At 34.9% G+C, this 20,786-nt stretch overlaps 1 protein-coding gene across 1 annotated transcript; it reads left to right on the top strand.

Moving 5' to 3' along the window:
* Positions 1 to 1,529: 1,529 nt before the first annotated feature.
* On the top strand, positions 1,530 to 19,259 carry LOC148956727 (exportin-2-like). The gene is made up of 4 exons (XM_089087032.1): positions 1,530 to 1,548; positions 9,286 to 9,627; positions 16,194 to 16,501; positions 18,835 to 19,259. The coding sequence occupies exons 2-4, from the start codon at positions 9,351 to 9,353 to the stop codon at positions 18,865 to 18,867; spliced, it is 618 nt and encodes a 205-aa protein (XP_088943158.1). The 5' UTR covers positions 1,530 to 1,548; positions 9,286 to 9,350; the 3' UTR covers positions 18,868 to 19,259.
* Positions 19,260 to 20,786: the final 1,527 nt, after the last annotated feature.

The following is a 20,786-nucleotide window of genomic DNA, read 5'->3' as shown; positions in this document are numbered from 1 at the left end:
TATTCCGTATATGAAAGAGGCTGTGCCCTCCTCAACGCCTCGCTCTTTACGCTAAAGTTTTTATTGTTTAAAAAGAAGAGTTGTGAGAAAGTCAAACTTTAGCGTAAAAAGCGAGGCGTTGAGGAGGGCACAGCCTCTTTCATATACGGAATAATTTCTGTTCGTTTTAAGATTTAATGTTGCTCCTTACTTTCAGTTTAAAAAACTTTTTTTTATTTCAAGGCTGCGAAAGCGGGGGTTTGGGGGCGGCAGCCCCCAACTGTGCCTCCTAATCCCTGTACGTTGTAGCATGCTTGCAGGTAAACTACAACATAAATTCTTCGGGTGAAAAGCAAATGCTGGAAGTTATTTCTACCATTCACATGCTTTCGGATCAACAATCTCTAACAACCTGTCAATTTCTTCTATGTTGCCTTCTTTGATCCATAGTAAAAATTCGGTCAAGGAAATAAAATGTCCAATTGGGTGAGAACAGAAAATCTCAACGAGACACATACCCATGAAGACAGATAATTGCTAACCTTTACATTGAATTTACATAAGGTTCCTTCACATTGAATTTCGGCTTTCCGTTCTCCCCTTCACACTGAACTCCGTAAGGTTCGACCTTGTAACTCAGCCTCTTTAACTCTTTAGAAAACGTAGTTTTTTTCAAATAATTCTATAAACTGTGAGTAATACATACAAGATAAAAAGTAAATCAATAAACACAGGAAATAAGGTCCATGCTGGGTCTGTTCTGCTCTGCATAGATATAAAATACCTTCAGGGCCCCTTTAAGGGCTCAATACACAACTACCCCCAGAAGCAATTCTTGACTTATGAAGGAGCATAAAAAAGGCATCAAATGACATTTTTACTTTCATCTTAGCTAAGTTATGTTTTTTGCTAAGTTAAGCCCTTTTTGCTATCTTGGAAAGTGGTTAGGTAACAGAAATGAAACTTTTAGTAATGAATCCAGGGCAAAAACATACTCTGGGAAGGTATTGCCAAGCTAATATGCTAACTCTCTTTTGATTTCTAAGTCTCAGAAATTTGCCTACTTGACAGGTAGCCTGTTAGAACTTTGACAAAACAACACAATAGCCTACCTTAATTTTCAGTCTTTTTTTTGGTAAAATCCTACTTTAGCTACTTTCGGCTATCTTGGAAAGAGGTTAGATTAGGAAAACAAAACTTTCTGGGATGGGTCTACAGGCTAAATTATGTCCCGGGAAGGTATTTTGATGTACCTACCCCCACTCCTTCTCCCTCTAAAAGATCCTGAAATTTGCCTACATGACAGGTATATAGCCTACATATTGAAATTTTGACAAAACAACATTTTACCTTAGTTTTCAGTTATCAGTTTCTTCTACTATGGCTTTAGTTCTGAAAATAGAATTCCTGTTATATGAATAGAATTTTAAGCCATATCAAAGTTTTTTTTTAATTTAGGAAATGTATTTGCATATCTTTAAAACCTTATAAATTGGGATTGAGCAAAGTTGTGAAGCTGAGAAATTTTTTTTTTTGTACTTCGTTTAAGAAGAAGATCTATTTTGCAAGGTTTCACTTTTATAACACACAGATTTTAAAGGTCATCAAAGTTCAGGGCCCTCTAGAGGGAGAAGGAGTGGTGGTATGTACTTAAAATACCTTCCCAGGACATAACTTAGCCAATAGACCCATCCCTGAAAGTTTCATTTCCCTAATCTAACCTCTTTCCAAGATAGCCAAAAGTAGCCTGGCTAAAGTAGAATTTTACCCAACATTTTACCTTAATTTTCAGTCATCAGTTTCTTTTCTCTCACTTTAGTTCTGAAAATACAATTCCTATTTTTGATTAGAATTTAAAGTATTTTTTTCAAAATTTAGGGAATCTATTTGCATATCTTTAAAACCTTATAGATTGAGATTTAGCAAAGTTGTGATGCCAAATAGAATTTTATTGTACTTCATTTAAATAGAAGATCTTATTTTGCAAGGCTTCACTTTTATAATGCACAGATTTTAAAGGTAATCAAAGGTCAGGACCATCTAGAGGGAGAAGGAGTGGAGTTAGGTACTTCAAAACACTTTCTGGGACATACTTTAGCCTGTAAACCCACCCCTGGAAGTTTTGTTTTCCTAACCTAATCCCTTTCCAAGACAGCCAAAAGTAGCCTAGCTAAAGTAGAATTTTAACTTTTTCACTAATTTTAGTTTTGTTGTCAAAGGATGGATTCACTTTTGTTTCTAGCTAAATTATGTAAATTTTCCTTGTATTTTATTGAGATGTTACCTTTAGAGGAGACTCTGTCCTATGGTGTTACTTTTTATTGTAATATTGGTAAAATTCTACTTTAGCTACTTTTGGCTATCCTGGAAAAGGGTTTGGTTAGGAAAATGCAACTTTCAGGGATGGGCCTAAAGGCTAAAGTATGGGTAAAGTTCTACCAAATCATATTATTGAGTTAGGACTAAAGTGAATGCACCATTTGATGCCTTTTTTTATGCTGATTACAAATATAATAATCATTTCTATTGGAAATGAATTTCAGCTCCCCCCCTATATATGCCAATTCAGGGTTTGTTTAGGTTAGGTATATATAGGGGGGGGGGGGCTGAAATTCATTTCTGTTTGAAATGATTATTATGTTTGTAATCAGGATAAAAAAAGGCATCAAATAGTGTATTCACTTTATTCCTAACTTAATAATATGATTTGGTAGAACTTTACCAAAGTATGTTCTGGGAAGGTATTCCAAAGTACCTACCTCCACACCTTCTCTCTCTAGAGGGTCCTGAAACTTGCCTACTTGACAGGTCTCTATTGAAATTTTGACAAAACAACATTTTCCCTTAATTTTCAGTTATCAGTTTCTTTTTCTCTGGCTTTAGTTCTGAAAATGCAATTCCTGTTATTTGAGTAGAATTTTAAACCATATCAATGGTTTTTTTTTCAAAATTTAGGAAATGTATTTGCACATCTTTAAAACCTTATAGATTGGGATTGAGCAAAGTTGTGAAGCCGAAAACAATTCTTTTTAGGCAGCTACAGTATAATTTTACCCTGAAATCTCATTGCACAATTTGCCTCAGGTGTCTCAAATGGTGAATAAGCTAAAACTATAGTTCACAAAAGACATTCAACAAGTTGTGGTATTGCCATTTCAATTTTACCACTCAATTTTGAATCTCTTTGAAAAATCAAATGTTCCTTCACTTGTATCCCTTCGAAAATAACCTGCTATTAGGGATTTCAAGTGGCAATTCAATGATCTTCTTCATCCCGCTCACGGATTAAAAACAAAATTAAACTGGAAAGCACTTGCTGGTTTTGTAATCATTTATTAAGTTTATTTCCCAATATATAGCCATAAAAGAAGTCTTCATTGAAACAAAATTTGCAGAATCTGCCAAATGGAGACTGGCTTTAAGAAAAACCCAACAAAATGAGAAAACTTGTTCCTTGCTTAGGGCCTATATGCCTAACCTTAACTGTTCAGAACGACAGAGGACATTCATGAAAAGCTTTCAGAGAATGTTAAGGGTGGTGTTAAATTACATCAAAACAGATTATTTGAATACTGGTTTTCATAAAGGTGGCTAGCCTAGCTAACATTGTTAGAGTTGTTTTTAGCTTGAAACTTCTATGGCTAGATGAGGAGGACATTGAACTGAGAAAAGGTAACATAGGGTCTACCTGGAAATCCAGCTCTCTCCATGAAAAATTCAGGTACTTGTCTAGGCCTATTAGGCTATATGCCACTCGCTCGAGTTTATAATGTGTAAAACTTGAGAACAAATTGGTTTCTTTGTTAGTTTCTTTATTGCTTTAAAAACAAATTTAGACTATATACTTGCCCATTAGGGGGATGGGGGGGATTAAAGTATAGCCTAGGCCTAGCTGGTCTACATACAAAATGTCTTAGGTACAATTATTCTGTGTATTATTAATTAAGAATGTTTTTTTTACTTCATACTGTCCAAATACTTTACCTCCCCTCCCCCGTGTGTGTAAATGTATAGCTCTCAAATTTATGTATTTAATTATAAATTTCCCATCTATTCTGTTGCTTGTCTTTGTTTTGCCTCACACTAAGCTGAAAGAAATTAACAAAGAAACTGGTTTGTTCTCAGTTTTGCACAGCATAAACTTGAGTGAGTGGTGTATAACATAAGTAGGCCTACCAAAATTTCTTCTCCCCACAAAAAAAACAAAAAAAACAACTGAAATAAAATTCTCAAATCTGGAAAGCCTTATTTTCCACAGGGGGGATATTATCCGTGGCGGGGGGGATATTCTGGAGGGAGGGGTAAATGCCTAGAACCAACAAAATTGTACACATCCATTTGTGTCAATAGATTGTCCCAATCTAAATCCATGCTGACTCTGCATAATAAGATTGTTAGAGGTGAGGTGTCTGACAATAGCAGCATTTACTAGGCCTATTCCTTCCAGAAGTTTTCCAACTTTGGATGTAATACAAATTGGGTGGTAATTTGGTGGGTCTAATTTGGATAGAGGTGATATTAGCATTTCACCAGTCCTCAGAGTATTTTTTGGCCCTGAATTTACTACTGAAACTTTCATTTTCTTGAAGATAGCAAAAAGTAGCTAAATTAAAATTTTACCCAAGTTTCATCATAAGACCCTTGTAGGGCTTAAAACAGCCCTAAAGTAATCAGTAAAGTAATCAGTACTTCTGAGTACTGATTACTTAAAAGTAATCAGTACTCAGAAGCTTATAAATGCCTCTAAAACAATGCCTTACAAGAAAACAAACTATTTTGTATCTGAGTCAAGAATGGCTTATTTTTACTTCCATTAGTCCTAGCCTAATAGAAATTGATACTTTTGAAAGCATTTTTTGCACAAATTTCTAAAATGGAGTAAAATCCTTTTAAAAAAGGATCACAGAAATAAAAATCATGCTATTTGGTTCACCATTGTTAAAACCCATGAATGCAAAACATGATTCTTTTTGGTGATTTTAATGCCCATAGTCACTTATGGGAAGATATAGATCAGTCAAACAACAGGAAAGTGCATTGAAAAAGTAGTTCTAGAGGTCCCAGGGAAGTTTTCAACAATAGAATTACAGATAGGACCAGCTTATCTTCTTCCAAATGTAACAATCCATAGTGTATAACATCTACAGACAGACCATTCTACAATTAGATTCAATTATAATAAAGCTGATTGGCAAAAGTTCAAACATATCTTAAGAAATTCAGATTATGAAGAGGTTCTTCAAGAGGTTTGAAAAGCCAAACTCATAACCACTATCTTAAATAATACAAATTTAGACTCCATACCAAGATCTTCCAACCAGCCTACATTGCACACATCTAGTAAGACAAATAAGGTCTGGTGGAATAATGATTTGTAAAGTAGCTGTCAAAGAAAATTGAAAATCTTATATGTTTCCATAGAGCCGAAGCTAAAGTGAAAAAGGTAGTCTTGATTGTAAAGAGATCAATATAGAAGCATTTTTCAAATAAGCTAGACATTAACAGCCCACTGTCAAATGTCCAAAGCTTCATCAATTGAATCACTGGAAAAAATCCAAAGGATGGTATTATACCAACATTGTGGCATAATAATATTCTCCTTACAAGTAACCAACATAAAGCAGATGGCTTTTTGAATTATTTCCAGCAACCATCCCCAAGTAAATTTTCCCATCTCACCCTGTATGTCTGCAAACTCCATAACCAAACAAAGGCCAATGAGGAACTTATGGAACTGTTTACAGAACAAAAGCTTGCCAAAGCCCTGGAGGAAGTTGATGGGAACTCTGCATCTGGAGAGAATGAAACGAGTTATTTGATGCTGATAAATTCAGAGCCAACATTTAGAAAAGCCCTAATGGATGTATATAACAAATCCTGGAAGCTGAGTACTTTTCACATGATCTGGAAGAAGTCAATAATTATTCCAGGCAACAAAAATGAATAAACCATCAGAAAGACTATCTTCCTAAAGGTGTATTATTGCTTTTACTTGTTCTGGGCAAAATTATGGTAAAGCTAAAGAAGAAAAGACTTGAATAGTTTTGTGAACATAATGGCCTGTCTCCACAACAGCAGTTTAACTTTAGGAAAGGCTTCAACACAATTGATTGTATTGCTATGCATGAGGATATTTAGTGCTAAAAGTAAAAAAAAAAGATTCTTGTAGCAGCATTTGTTGACTTCAAATGTGCTTTTGACAAAATATTAAAGAAGAACCTATGTCAGATTTTATAGACAATGGATTTCCCAGACAGATTTGTCTATTTCATCTCTCATCTCCTGAATGATAGAACATTCAAAGTGTTGATCAATAGATCAATGCAGATACTTCCTTTACTTGCAGGCTCCATTGGGGTTTACTGCAAGGATTGCCACTTAGCCCACTTCTTTTCCTCCTATTTCTACCCAATCTCGAATTTTCAAGGGAGAGTATAAGGCTAGCAACTTTTGAAGATGACCTTACCATTTGGGAAGCATGAGACAGCAATAATGAAGTAATTGAAAACTTAAACTCTGCCTTAAAAGAATTAGTTAGATTCTCCAAAACATTTGGAGTGAGTGTATCACCAAACAAAAACTAAAGCAATGATAGTCAATAATAAAAACATTTCCTTTTTTTTTTTTTTTTTTTTTTTTTTTTTTTTTTTTGGTTTTAGACCAGGACACTTTGTATCAAAGGAGTTGTTGTAGAAACTTTGAAAAGGGCTCATTTGATTGAAAATTTGAGTGACTTGTGCCCTTTTTAATAGTCAAAAGTGATTGAAAGGCAACTAACACCCCTTCCATGCTCACATTTCCCCAAACACATCCAATCAAAATTTTGAGATAGGCATTTTGTTAGCATAGTTGATATGCAGATAGAAATTATGTTTTTGAGGAGGACACTCCCCCACAGCCCTCAGGGAAAGGGTTGTAAGTTGTGCCCTGGGAGTATATAAGGTTCTTATAGAAAATTTTGTTTTAGAAACTTGAAAAAGGGCTCATTCAATTGGAAATCCAAAGGGTTTAATAGTTGAAAGTGATTGGAGGGCAATTAACCCCCCTTTCATGCCCACCTTTTCCCCAAAAAATCCAATATAAATTTTGAGATAGCCATTTTGTTAAACATAGTTGAAAGTTCTGGAAATTAAGGCTTCAAGGATGACACCCCCCCAAAGCCCTCAGGGCAAGGGTTGTAAGTTTTTCCCCGGGGGTTTATATGGTTTTTATAGAAAGCATTGTTGTAAAAACGTCAAAAAGGGCTCATTTGATTGAAATTGAAATGGGTAGTACCGTTTTTAATAGTCAAAAGTGACTGGAAGGCAACTAACACCCCTTTATCCAAACACATCCAATCAAATTTTGAGATAGCCATTTTGTTCAAAGTAGTTGAAAGGTCCAGAAATTATATCTTTCAGGGTGACACTCCCCCTACAGCCTTCAGGGTAAGGGTTATAAGTTATACCTGGGGGCATATAAGGTTTGTATTGAAAGCTTTGTCATAGAAACTTGAAAAAGGGCTCATTCAATTGGAAATTCAATTCAATTGGAAAGAAGTGAAGTTAGATTTTTTTTTCTCATTGTGAAACTCATTTTTATATGGAACTTTTTGCATGCTGATTTTTGTTCATGGAACTTATTGCGTGCTGATTTCTGTTTGCGAATCTTCATTGCATTGTTTTTTTTTTCTTTGTGAAATTTGTACATTGACTTTTTTTTTTCATTTTGAAGCTTATTTTCTTATGGAACTTTTTGCGTGCTGATTTTTGTTCATGGAACTTATTGCGTGCTGATTTCTGTTTGCGAAACTTTGTTGCATGCTGTTTTTTCTCTTCATGAAGTTTGTACATTGATTTTTTTCTCCTCTCGAAACTGATTTTGTTCATGGGACTTGTTACCTACTGATTTTTGTTCATTGACCTTGTTGAGTGCTCATTATTTTTCGTGAAACTTATTGCATGTTGATTTTTCTCTTCGTGATACTCGTACTTTGATTCTTTGCTTTCTCAGAATGGGGTAAGGGGGGGTGAGATGAATGGGTAGAGCATTTCCTACTGGATAGTGCATGGTCTGGGTGGGTATTTCCAGGGCGTGTACCAGACCTATTTTATAACCATTTAAATAAGCCCAGTATTTTCAAATGTGGCCTGAACTTTGATTTCTTGGAATTGAAAGCAGTAAACAGTAAGAAGTTTTTTACTCTTTACAAGCTCCTATGACTTTTGTGCTTTCACACTAGTTCATTCTGTATGGATGTACTAAATGAATCTTATTCGTTTTCATTATATTTGATATTAACTGACCACTTTGAAAGAGGTTTACAAATCGCAAAAAAAACTAGTTTCTGAGATTTCAAGATGTACATATTACGGACATACTGTAGACAACATATGGACATAATTTTGCTAAAAAGGACACATTTTCAGATGCTAAAGGAAAATATTCATTGTCCAAGAAATTGGCAACCCTGTTTGCACGTAGTGTCAACCATTATTTTCGAATCGAGGACTAGCTGGATTTGGCCTTTTATTTCTTTGCTCTTGTTTCTTCTTTTTCCTTTCCTTCTGTTCTTTTTCTTCTTCTGGTGTCCCTCACATCAGTTTTATGTAGGTATGGTGTCAACCTTGCTTTCTTAGATTGTGTTGGTATGGTGTCAACGTTACATGGTTAGTGGATTTTAGGATGAATTTAAAATTTTGTTCTTTTTTTATTTTATTACTAGCTTAACCGTCAAGCGTCGTTGCGACCTGAAAAGAAATTAAAAGAACATCCCCCCCACCACTTTACCCCTCAAATGTACCACTTGGAATAATCTCTCCCGCAGAAAATCACCCAGGCCCCGTGGAATTTTTTTTTTAAATTTATAAGTATTTAAGAATTCCCTCCCATCCCATGAATATGTTCCTGTGAGCTATTCTCTCTCTGAGAAATCCCCCCTCCCTCTCATATGGAAAATAACCCCTAAGAAAAATCCCACTCTGACAGTTCCCCTTCATCAAGGAATCTTGAAGATTTTATGGGTGAGAGTTTTGTGGAGAGAATGTGGGTGAGAATGTGCTTCTTGATGGTCAAATACCTAAAAAAAATTTCTCTTATAGTTTTTATCTATAAATAAAATATTCGATGTTTAAGACTGTCGGTAAATTGATAAAAAGACAAGTGAATCAAGTAAATAACCCCATGTTACTAAAAAGGGATTGTAGATGGACATGGCTAATTTGTATAGGTTTAGATGTATTTAATTATCAATTGATTGCTCGAAGTTTAAAAATATGTAAAATTTTTGAATTCTAAAAACTTGCTGCAAATATTATTTCCTTGTAGGTAATCTTCTCACTGCCTTATCATTACCTGGGAATTTTGAAAACTACCACTTGCTGCAAGCCCTGATGAAAATTCTTCTAATTCTTGAGAATGAAGCTGCTCCGTATTTAACACGAGTTGTGACCCAACTGAATGAGAGATTGAAATTTGCGGTGCAAGAGCACGATTCAACCCGAAATAAAGTGAACGATAAAATTTTTTTGTACCACCGAAATATTTTCGAATCTCTATGTGCAGCAATCAGGATTGTCTTCATCAGGATGGATGCCTCAATCAGGATGGATACCTTTGAAAATCCACTTTTTCCTGTATTTCAAGATATTATTTTGCAGAAGAATGAAGGTAAGCTTAAATACATCTCCACATCATGCTCACATGCACTTCCACTAACTGCACTTATAAATTCTTTACTGTTTTCATAATGGCAGTAGTTATATAGACACGCCAAAAAATATTTTAGGAATAAAAAAGAAATAGTATCTTAAGGGAGTCAAAATATAGGCGTTTTTCCACCACCCAACAAAAAATATTGAATCAAGGTTATTGATGAACAAGGCGCTTCCATACACTGTCTATGAAATTTTTCAGTAATCTCACTAAAAATTCTTGGTAAGTAATTGCTGTTCAAATTAACTTACAAAAGCAAAAGCTGTTTGTGGATTCTCTTGCTAAAATTGAAAGTCAATTTAAATTGAAATCCATCCGGCAAAGGAAAATTATTATGTCTGACATGAAAAGATATTGAAACAACCTAATCAAATTTTCTTGCTTTTCAACCTTTTATGGTGTTATTACTACTACTACTACTACTAATAACTCACCACAGCACCAAGCCGCCTGAGGCCAACACAGCTATACACGCTCCTCCTCCACCCCAATCTATTCAAATCCTCCCTTTTTACACCCGCCTGAGGTCATAAATACAGGCGAAGGAGGAAGAAAGCCTCTCAAATGTACACTCAAAAGGGTCCACTGGTTTGTCCACAAGTCCCATGAGTTGCAAAGCTTCTCCCAGTAATGGGTTAAATTGCATGGTGATGCAGAACACCATCACGGGAGGATCCTCTATAGGAGGACAAATACGACAGGGCGTAAGATCCAAATCTATGGACAACCGCCTCTGCAAAGGGCTGCCTCGATCTTTTTGGGGTATCTGCAAGACTGGGGACCTTGCGGTCAACTCTATTCCCACTTGAGGAGTGGCGCCCCTCGAGGAAATTATAGCCTAGTAAACGACACAGCATTCGCACGGGATTCTGACTAATGGTGTTATTATAATCACTCAATCGAAATGACGACCTAGTTTGCATACTTCAGTAGTAATAATTAAAGGGAAACCCTGCCACAAATTCAACACCCCAACCGATCAACAAATAAACATTCAAATGGTGATTAGTCCATTTATTAGACAGTGAAAACAGATACATAAATTCTGGATATTTCGAACACATGTACAGCGATTATCATCAGCAGAAATACCTAAACATTAAATTTAACTCCAACATGTTTATACAGTTTTAATTCTATATATTTATACATTTTATTTTATTATATATTTTATACATATTTATAGAGCTAGTTTTAATTTTAGTGCTTTAGTATTTCTGCTGATTACGATTGCTCTGCATGTGATCAAAATATTCAGACTCTTGTATCTGTTTTAACTGTCTATTAAATGGACTTATTCCCATTTAAATGTTTATTTGTTTGTCATAGACAGGCAGTGTGGTCTTGAAAAAAATACCTAATCTAAGGTATTACGCCAATAATACGCCCAAATCAATCAGAAATGCGGTTTTTCCTCCTCATTTGATTCCGTGTTCTCCTTTTTCGTTTTCTGTGCTCCTTAAGACCAAGTCCATCAGGATGATCCATTTAAAGGGGGATAGAACACAACACTTCTTAAGTCCTGATTTAATACGAAAACCAGCTACTAACTTCATTTCTTACCTTAAACGCAGCAGTGTTATTCTTGTACATAGCACTAATCATTTTAATGTATTGATTAGAAAGCTAGTGACAGTGAGAATCACAACAGCTAAAGACAATGGCATGAAACAAACGACAGTGAGAATCACACTGAAATGTACACAAAATTTTGCCCGGCGGCGAATATATATATATATATATATATATATATATATATATATATATATATATATATATATATATATATATATATATATATATATATATATATATATATATATATATATATATATATATATATATATATATATATATATATATATATATATATATATATATATATATATATATATATATATATATATATATATATATATATATATATATATATATATATATATATATATATATATATATATATATATATATAAATATATAAATAATATTTTTGGGGGCGCAAAGACATTCACGCCACGACCCCCCACCCTCTTTTTTCCTAAATGCATCCGATCAAAATTTGGTATCCGTATGTTGAGATCCATATTGCTAGAAAGTGCGATTTAAGATGATTAAGGTATTTTGTTGAAAATATTCCAAAAATTCTGCCTCTGGGCTTCACATCCCCCTTCTAGTCCCTTGGGTAAGAGCTGTAAACCATAAAAATTGCCCATTGTTAAGATACAGTCGGCTCCCGACAACTCGATTACTCGAAATTCGCAATAAGTCGAATTATTTTCAATCCCCTTGAAAAACTTTTTTAAGTCGAAGAAAAAACCATGCAAAATTCGAAATAGTTTTGCCTTTATTTTTTAGTTCTCTAAATCGAAGTGACCCAAAAATTGCCTCTATAACTCGAAATTCAGTAGACGAGTCGTCATTTTATTTTTACTTTACCTCCACAAGTCGAAGTTTACCGACGGATCTCGAAGTCTTTTGTCAAGTCTATTATACACAAATAAAGTTATTCTTAAATTTTTTGCGGCTGTAGGGAGTAAATTTAGTGATTTTGTGCCTCTGTAACTCAAATTCTTATTTGGTTTACCTTCGTGTGTAAGACGCAAGTTAGCACACGGTAAATTACCACTAGGTGACTTACCCGGTAATAGTAAGTTTTAGGTCATGACTTACTGGTAAGTTTCTTAAGTGGTAAGTTTAAGTTTTTGATGAACAAAAATGTTCTCAAATGAAATAAATCCATCCCTAAGATAGCTGTCACTTCACTAAAATCTATCGTAAATAAATTCTTTCATTAGATTTAATACATGAGTCATACCCCTTTGAGCTTATTCCAATATCGCTCTGTCGGATTACCTCTTTGTCATTTCCCGCCTGAGTAAAAAAGAAAAAAGGGGATACGCGATGAGTCAGTCAGTCTGAATAAATAAGACATTCATAGCAGAAATCAATTTAGTTTGGTAAATTTGTGACTTTGACTCGAATTTTTAGACTGGCTATCTTTAACTACATAATAAATAATCAGTGAATTATATATCTGGCTGTAATACGAATAGTAAGGCCTATTAATAAGAAATATTTCCGCCCAATCTCTTCTACTCTAGTATTGCGATCGTGACACAGCAGCAACTAGTGCCCAAACATAAATATTTTCCATCATCCCACTAGATTTATTATTATTTCTAGACGAAGCGTCGTTATAAGGAGGTTTCCACAAAATCAAATTGAATCTTTTCTTTGGAATCTTGGCTTTCAAATGGATACTTGTGCTGGCATTTGCCAATGTTTTGACGGTTTATCTCATTTTACGATCTTATTCAAGTCTGCCTCAATGTCTTTGGTTGTTTTCCATGCTCTCTATCCGTCCATCACTGCATATGTTTATCAAATGCTTTTCATGATTTATTGCATTCTTTAGTATCGGGTAAAAAAAAAAACACATCAGATTTTTGATTTGTTAAACTGCTAATGTTACCAGCTTTTATTCTGCTTGGTGCAAGCTAGCCTAAAAAATTTTTCTTTTTTTTGCATCAGTTGTTCTTCTATAAAAGCTATGCGAATAAGGTATCAAAAAGGAAGGTTTGGTATATAGGATTTTATGAATGTAACATTATTGCAGCTTTTTCTGAAAGGTAAGACTACATGATGAGTAAAACCCTGTGGTTTCGAATAAATTGCACGATTTAGTGCATGGATATGAGCCACAAAAAAGTCTAGCAATGCGCAAAACGCTGCGTTTTTCCGAACGATTACCTCTTCAACTACAGATTTTGATGTTTCAAGCAGGGCTTCCACTATTCTCGAATTTTCGGGGATTTCCTCGAAAATCACCCAATCACGGTGCCAATCCTAGTGCCTATTTCAAGCGGCATACTGTGCAGTTTGTAGCCTGATGAACTGGAACGAGTTTCTAGTTTCCTGCCCTGATATGACTAGAGACAGGAATGCAATGATAGGGATTGACGCCATTTGCCCTGATAATCTAGTGTAAATGAACTTTGTACCTCGTTATTGAAGCTAAAATATCCCCACCATCAAACAATTGGGTGCATCCCTCACATTTTGAATCTACTTGTCTGAGATACTATGAAAAGCTTAGACCACTGTGTCAATAATATCTTTAAGATCATCACATTTGTCGGGTCTCATCATATGGCTCAAGTTGTCCTTAAAGAAAAGCAGATTGCACTTTTTGGCAAAACTATCAGCCCAGAACTATCTATCAAAATTTGCTGGGATCTACCATTTTGCCAGTCTCAAAGGCCGAGGAAAGAAAAATCCACAAGTACATAGAAAATAGGAGGATATTTGCATATGATATGCCACCCGCCCTGCAGCTTTGCAGCTACTCTACTTGATGCGCTTTTTGGTGCAAACTAATTGACAAAAGATGAGTTTACGGATGCAGTAAGTCGAATTACTGAGCTTGACAAATTTTTCTACCAATTTTGGAAGGTTGGTGATTCAGTTAACGAAAGATTTGAAGCTGACTTTGTCGGGGTCTTGAACACAGAACTCTGTAGCCACATCTCCAAAAGTGGTCCATTTTCCAAATCATTGTACTTTGATACTGCAAAGACTGTCGAATCAGCAGCTTGTTGGTGGGTTGATGTTTCTTTTTTTGCGAAATTGGTGCTTACGGGAGTGGCTGTAAAAATCTCAACAATTTGTGTTCCCGTAGCATCCTGCATCAGACTCTGTTCAGGTTATGGACTAGTACAGACCTAGGGTAGAAACCACATAAAGCATGAAACAGCGAACAAAATTCTCATGGTCGGTATGTCAATCAATAGCAAAAAAAAAAAAAATGAGCATAGCCATGCAGCTTCAAAAATGCTTCGAAATCGACGTGAAGGGATGGAAGGGATGTTCACACTGCCATCATGTCTTTTTATCAATAGTTCACTGCCACGTGATAGTGGAAATGGTCTGGTGGAAGATGACCTGCCAGACATAGCTTTTGAAGATGCGCCAGATGAGGAGGAGGAGCAGCAGTTACAGCAGCTCTAGTTTATCTTTGATTATCTTTTAAAAAGAATTATCTAAAGCCTAAATTGCAATTTTTAGAATTTCCTCCCGTGTAAATGAAGTAAGAAATAAACAAATAAAATGATGCAAAAAAAATATTTTTTTCTTTTCAATCTTTCAGAGAAGAGAGAATATTTTCTTTTAAATTCATGAGTATTTGAAACTTACCACTTATGTGGTAACTTACCAAATTTACCAGCAAATTATTCGGTAAGAGTAAGTTTCGAAACTTACCGGTAAATCTTGAGTGCTAGTTTGCCTCTACAGCTCGAACTATGCGTAAGTCGAACTATACGTAACGATGAAAAAAAATTGTGGCCCCGTGAATTTCGAGTTAGCGAGAGTCGACTGTATAAGGCTTTTATAGGAAGGGTAGTCGTATAAACTTTGAAAGGGGGCAGATGGCCCCTCCAAATAGGGGGGCATTGAGAAACACTAAAACAATATGATTCAGATTCAACAAGGTTGCTAGGCCGGCTAAAGAAATTGCCAGTGCATCTATATTGACTGCAATGTGAGTTTTTTTTTCAACCACCTAAAAGACTACAATATGGTTTTGTCAAAGTATATTAAATTGAATCCCTAAATATATTATATCATTTTGACTGAAGGCACTACGTCGGGGGCCACAACAGAAGGTCCATTTGTTTGGAAATTAAATAGTTGTAAGAGCATCTTTATTGGGTAAGGCCAGGCCTCCCTTCCCTCGTATAACTGACTTTTAAGTCACTCGTGAATCCTTGCAATTATGCACACCAATATTTTCTGAATTAATTTTGCTTATAGCATTTGTATTAGGAAAAATGATTGATGGTAGAATTTGTTGTAGCTTTTTAAATGTTATTGGACCTTGCCAAAAACCTGTTTTAATGACTAGGGGATGTAAAGTAAAGGTGGTAAGTAATATACTCCATCAAAAACAACCTTTGGGCCTGACAGGGCCCAGGAAAATTCTTCCCAGTCCACTTGGATAAATTTGTCCCTTTAAATACCCCTCCCCTATCTTTGGTGCCTTCGCCTCTCCATCGCATGTAGCACTCACCAATACAAGTGGCTATAGAAGCCAATCAAACATAGAAGCCGACCATAATAATATACTATACAAATATTTTGACATGGTGACAATGAAAAGGCTTTCTCTCCGTTTGCCACCCCCCTTTCTATCAAGTGAATACTCTCCCTCTACAAATCGAGTCCTTTGTTCTGAATAGAAAACTCATGTGTACAAAAAAGTGCAGGACGAGAAATGGAAGCTGTAAAGCAAATTATAGAACTTTTGATTCTGAAGGTGTAATCTAACCTGAAATTATCATACTTAAAGATAGATCACTTGTTTGAATCTTGAAACATACTCAGCATGTTAGTGACGAAACGTGATGCCATAGTGACTAAACACCATGTATTAATCGCTAACCGTCTTATATTTATGAATGAACGCCATGCAATTCTAAACAAGCTATTTTGTAAATTCCGATTTTGGCATGTACTTTTTTCAGATTTAATGACATTTGTATTCCAAGTGTTGGCACTGTTTTTAGAGCAGCGTAAACATGCAGCTCATAAGCAGCTGATAGTACCTGAAGTTAAGCTACTCATGCCTAACTGGCAGTCTTGGAATCCAGTTGATGAAACTGCCCCCGTCATTCGGGATGTGTTATTTCAAGATGTGTACATGGATTTGTTTCTTCGTCTACTATCTCCACATCTATGGAAAAGTTCTGCCAACGTTTTTGGTCTTGCTAGGCTTATTCAAGCCTACTTAAAGCTGAACAGTAAAGAAATATGTGCTCGAAGGGGTCAACTAGTAAGTACATGATTTTCACTTTTGTTTCCTATATTTTCATGTTAACTCTTTATCTTTCCATTATCAGACTTTTCCTTGTTGCTGAATTTATCATAAATAATATCATTATAATAAATTTATCATAAAGGAAAACAGTAGTATAAATAGTAGGGATGTGGTACTGCCGGGAGTTTTGCATTCCAATCGGGAATTTCCAGTACGTAAATTCATGTATTTTTGGTTCATAACTTTTTTTTTCTTTTTTTTATACCTATTGTGTTGTATTTTTGTTTGTTTGTCTTTGTGAATTTTGTTTTGTTTCTTTGTTTACTGTTCGATAATAAACATAAAAACAAGAAGAACAATAGGGAACTCTTTTTGCAAGACAGTGGAATTCTATAAGCTATGTCCAAGGACCATCTTCAGCAAAAAAATAAATATATAAAGGAAAAGAGACTAAAAATAACATGCAACCATTAAAACTGAAATGAAAATTTTAAAATAGCCCCAGCATTCTTACTTTAGTGAAATTCAACCAGGACTGATAAATAAGGTGAGGTAAAACAAGGAAATTTGTTAAAATGAAAGAAAAATAATTAAAAACACACGCTTTCACTGCTAATCTTGCCTTTCGGCAGCTAACTTCAAAGGTTTATTTGAAACTGGTTCTGTGTTAATGTCTACTAGTTGTTTTTTTTACATTTTTAAGATTGTTTTTAATTAAATTTGTGTATTGAGCATTTAGTGAGTATTCCTCCAGGTCTCTATTTAAGAAAATATTATTATTTATCTTATGTCTGATTTCAGCTGCTTCTCGAACAGCCTATTTTGTGGCTGGGGTTTTCAAATACATGGATGTTTAAAGCAGAATAAAAAGAAACATTAGCAATATTAGAATATAAAGCTTTGGTGATATCATCTTTATGCCGTTGTAGGCGTTTCTCTAAATTCTGGTGAGTTCTACCTACATAGCATTTACCACAGTCACATGGTATTTGATAAACCCCTCTTTGACGGATAACTGGGGTTTTATCTTTACCAGAGTTTAGGAAATTCATGATTTTGAAATTATAGTAAATACTACATACAGATTATTATTTTTTAATTCGTAGTGATTTTTTAGATGTATGGAAGGTAGATTATATTTAAGTGCTTATCGTGATTCTTGCATGGTAAAATACCATTGATTTTACGGGAGTGTCTTTTCAGTCTACGGCTAATTATATTATTAATAAGTAAAATGGGATACCCATTTCCAAAAACTATATCCCTAATAAAGTTTAGATCTCTTGTGATGTTGGAATTAGAGCAAATGTTTAGGACACGACTGACAAGTGATATTACAACAGCTATTTTAACTTGTGGGGGTGGTTTGATTTAAAATGAAAATATCTATTGTTTTGTGTTGATTTTTTTGTAAATAGTGAAATCCAGTTTATTTCTGCTACGAATAATTAACACATCTAGGAACGGTATTCTATTTCCAAGTTGAATTTCCAAGGTAAACTGTAAATTTCTATCATATGTTCAAGTTCAGTTCAAGTTCCATTTATTTCCATAAATAACAATAACAAAAACAATATCCCAAAGGGCTCAATGGCCCGTTATTTGGGAAACGACATAGAATAAAAGACTAATATTAAAACTTGGCGTAAACAATACTAAACAATGTCTAATTTATAAATCTATAAGGAAAAGAAGTCAACTCACCGACAGTCCACACGAAACAGCGATCCTCCTATCACCCGACAATAAGCAATAAAATAAAATTTTCTACATCATCAAGGATTCAACGTAAAAAAAACAACACAACCACCCCCCCCCACAAAAAAAAAACGTAAGTTAATTTTCTCCATAATTCCAAAGTGTTATTGCGTGATGTTTTTAATTGTAATGTATGAGCAAAGTGCTCTTCTTTCAGGGTATTTAAGTGTAATCTGAATATGAAATCTGATGTAATCTGAATATTAAGTGTAACTGCTCCCCATAAAGAAGACATAAATACTGACGAAGATCAAACTGCCTTCCCATCATAAACATCAAAACAAGAAGAACAATAGACAATTAGAATATGCCTTTATAAATTCAGTAAAATGCAAGGTGCTAATATAGTATTAAGTTTTTTTGCAATTAGGTCTTTTTAGGGAGGAGGTTGGAGGGAGTAGAAGTGTAATGCCTTTTTAAGGAGGAGGGTCATGTCTTGAGGCCTCTTTTTGTTATTTTTTTTCAGTTGTGTGTTCTGCGTTAAGGTTTTACGTTAAGATTTATTAAAATTGATTTGTTGTTTGTAATCTACTTATTGCGTCGCTTTTCCTAGTGTGTAATAATATCTTGAATAATATCTTGAAATACAGGAAAAAGAAGATTTTCAAAGGCATCCATCCTGATTGAGGCATCCATCCTGATGAAGACAATCCTGATTGCTGCACATAGAGATTCGAAAATATTTCGGTGGTACAAAAAAGTTTTATGGTTCACTTGATTTCGGGTTGAATCGTGCTCTTGCACCGCAAATTTCAATCTCTCATTCAGTTGGGTCACAACTCGTGTTAAATAAAGAGCAGCTTCATTCTCAAGAATTAGAAGAATTTTCATCAGGGCTTGCAGCAAGTGGTAGTTTTCAAAATTCCCAGGTAATGATAAGGCAGTGAGAAGATTACCTACAAGGAAATAATATTTGCAGCAAGTTTTTAGAATTCAAAAATTTTACATATTTTTATACTTTGAGCAATCAATTGATAATTAAATACATCTAAACCTATACAAATTAGCCATGTCCATCTACAATCCATTTTTAGTAACATGGGGTTATTTACTTGATTCACTTGTCTTTTTATCAATTTACCGACAGTCTTAAACATCGAATATTTTATTTATAGATAAAAACTATAAGAGAAATTTTTTAGGTATTTGACCATCAAGAAGCACATTCTCTCTACAAAACTCTCACCCAAAAAATCTTCAAGATTCCTCGATGAAGGGGAACTGTCAGAATGGGATTTTTCTTAGGGGTGATTTTCCATATGAGAGGAGGGGGATTTCTCAGAGAGAGAATAGCTCACAGGAACATATTCATGGGATGGGAGGGAATTCTTAAATACTTATAAATTAAAAAAAAAATTCCACGGGGACTGGGTGATTTTCTGCGGGAGAGAGTATTCCAAGTGGTACATTTGAGGGGTAAAGTGGTGGGGGGGATGTTCTTTCAATTTATTTTCAGGTCGCAACGACGCTTGACGGTTAAGCTAGTAATAAAATAAAAAAAGAACAAAATTTTAAATTCATCCTAAAATCCACTAACCATGTTACGTTGACACCATACCAACACAATCTAAGAAAGCAAGGTTGACACCATACCTACATAAAACTGATGTGAGGGACACCAGAAGAAAAAAAAGAACAGAAGGAAAGGAAAAAGAAGAAACAAGAGCAAATAAATAAAAGGCCAAATCCAGCGAGTCCTCGATTCGAAAATAATGGTTGACACTACCTGCAAACAGGGTTGCCAATTTTTTGGACAATGAATATATCCCTTTAGCATCTGAAAATGTGTCCTTTTTAGCCATATTATGTCCATATGTTGTCTACAGTATGTCCGTAATATGTACATCTTGAAATCTCAGAAACTAGTTTTTTTTGCCGTTTTGTAAACCTCTTTCAAAGTGGTCAGTTAATATCGAATATAATGAAAACGAAAAAGATTCATTTAGTACATCCATACAGAATGAACTAGTGTGAAAGCACAAAAGTCATAGGAGCTTGTAAACAGTAAAAAACTTCTTGTGGGTGCTTAAAGCTCATCTTCCTACGAGAGTTTCTCTTGACAGGTATGGTCCGGCATGAGTGTCAGCATTTTCACTTCTTTTAGTAGCCTTTTATGCCAATCAGTAATTCTTGCACATGTCATAAGGTACAATCCAGGAATCAGGGGGGTACAATCCAATCAATCAGGGGGGTGACATCCCCAAAGCCATACTTACTGGACTTTTTAACAATGCTGAATAAAATAGATGTCTTCAAATTTTTAAGGGATGCTGGTTTCTGGAAATGAGAGGTGCGGGAGGGGGGGTTGCGCTGAAGTAATTTTTGACTCTTATAAAGGGCACTAAACTTCCATCAAATGAGCCCCATCTGAAGTTTATACGACTAACCATTTCTTTTTAACTTATATGCCCCAGGGGCATAAATTACAACCCTTGTCCCAGGGCTCTTAGGGGTTATGTCAACGCTGAGGGTATTTTTATATGTTCTTTGGACCATTTTTAACAAAAAGAATATCTGGAAACTTCTGTTGGATGCACCTAGG

Source organism: Artemia sp. Qi Xiang Cuo, chromosome 1 (genome assembly GCF_049724085.1).
Source record: "Artemia sp. Qi Xiang Cuo chromosome 1, ASM4972408v1, whole genome shotgun sequence".
NCBI lineage: Eukaryota > Metazoa > Arthropoda > Branchiopoda > Anostraca > Artemiidae > Artemia > Artemia sp. Qi Xiang Cuo.
This window is presented reverse-complemented; position numbering and strand designations above follow the sequence as displayed.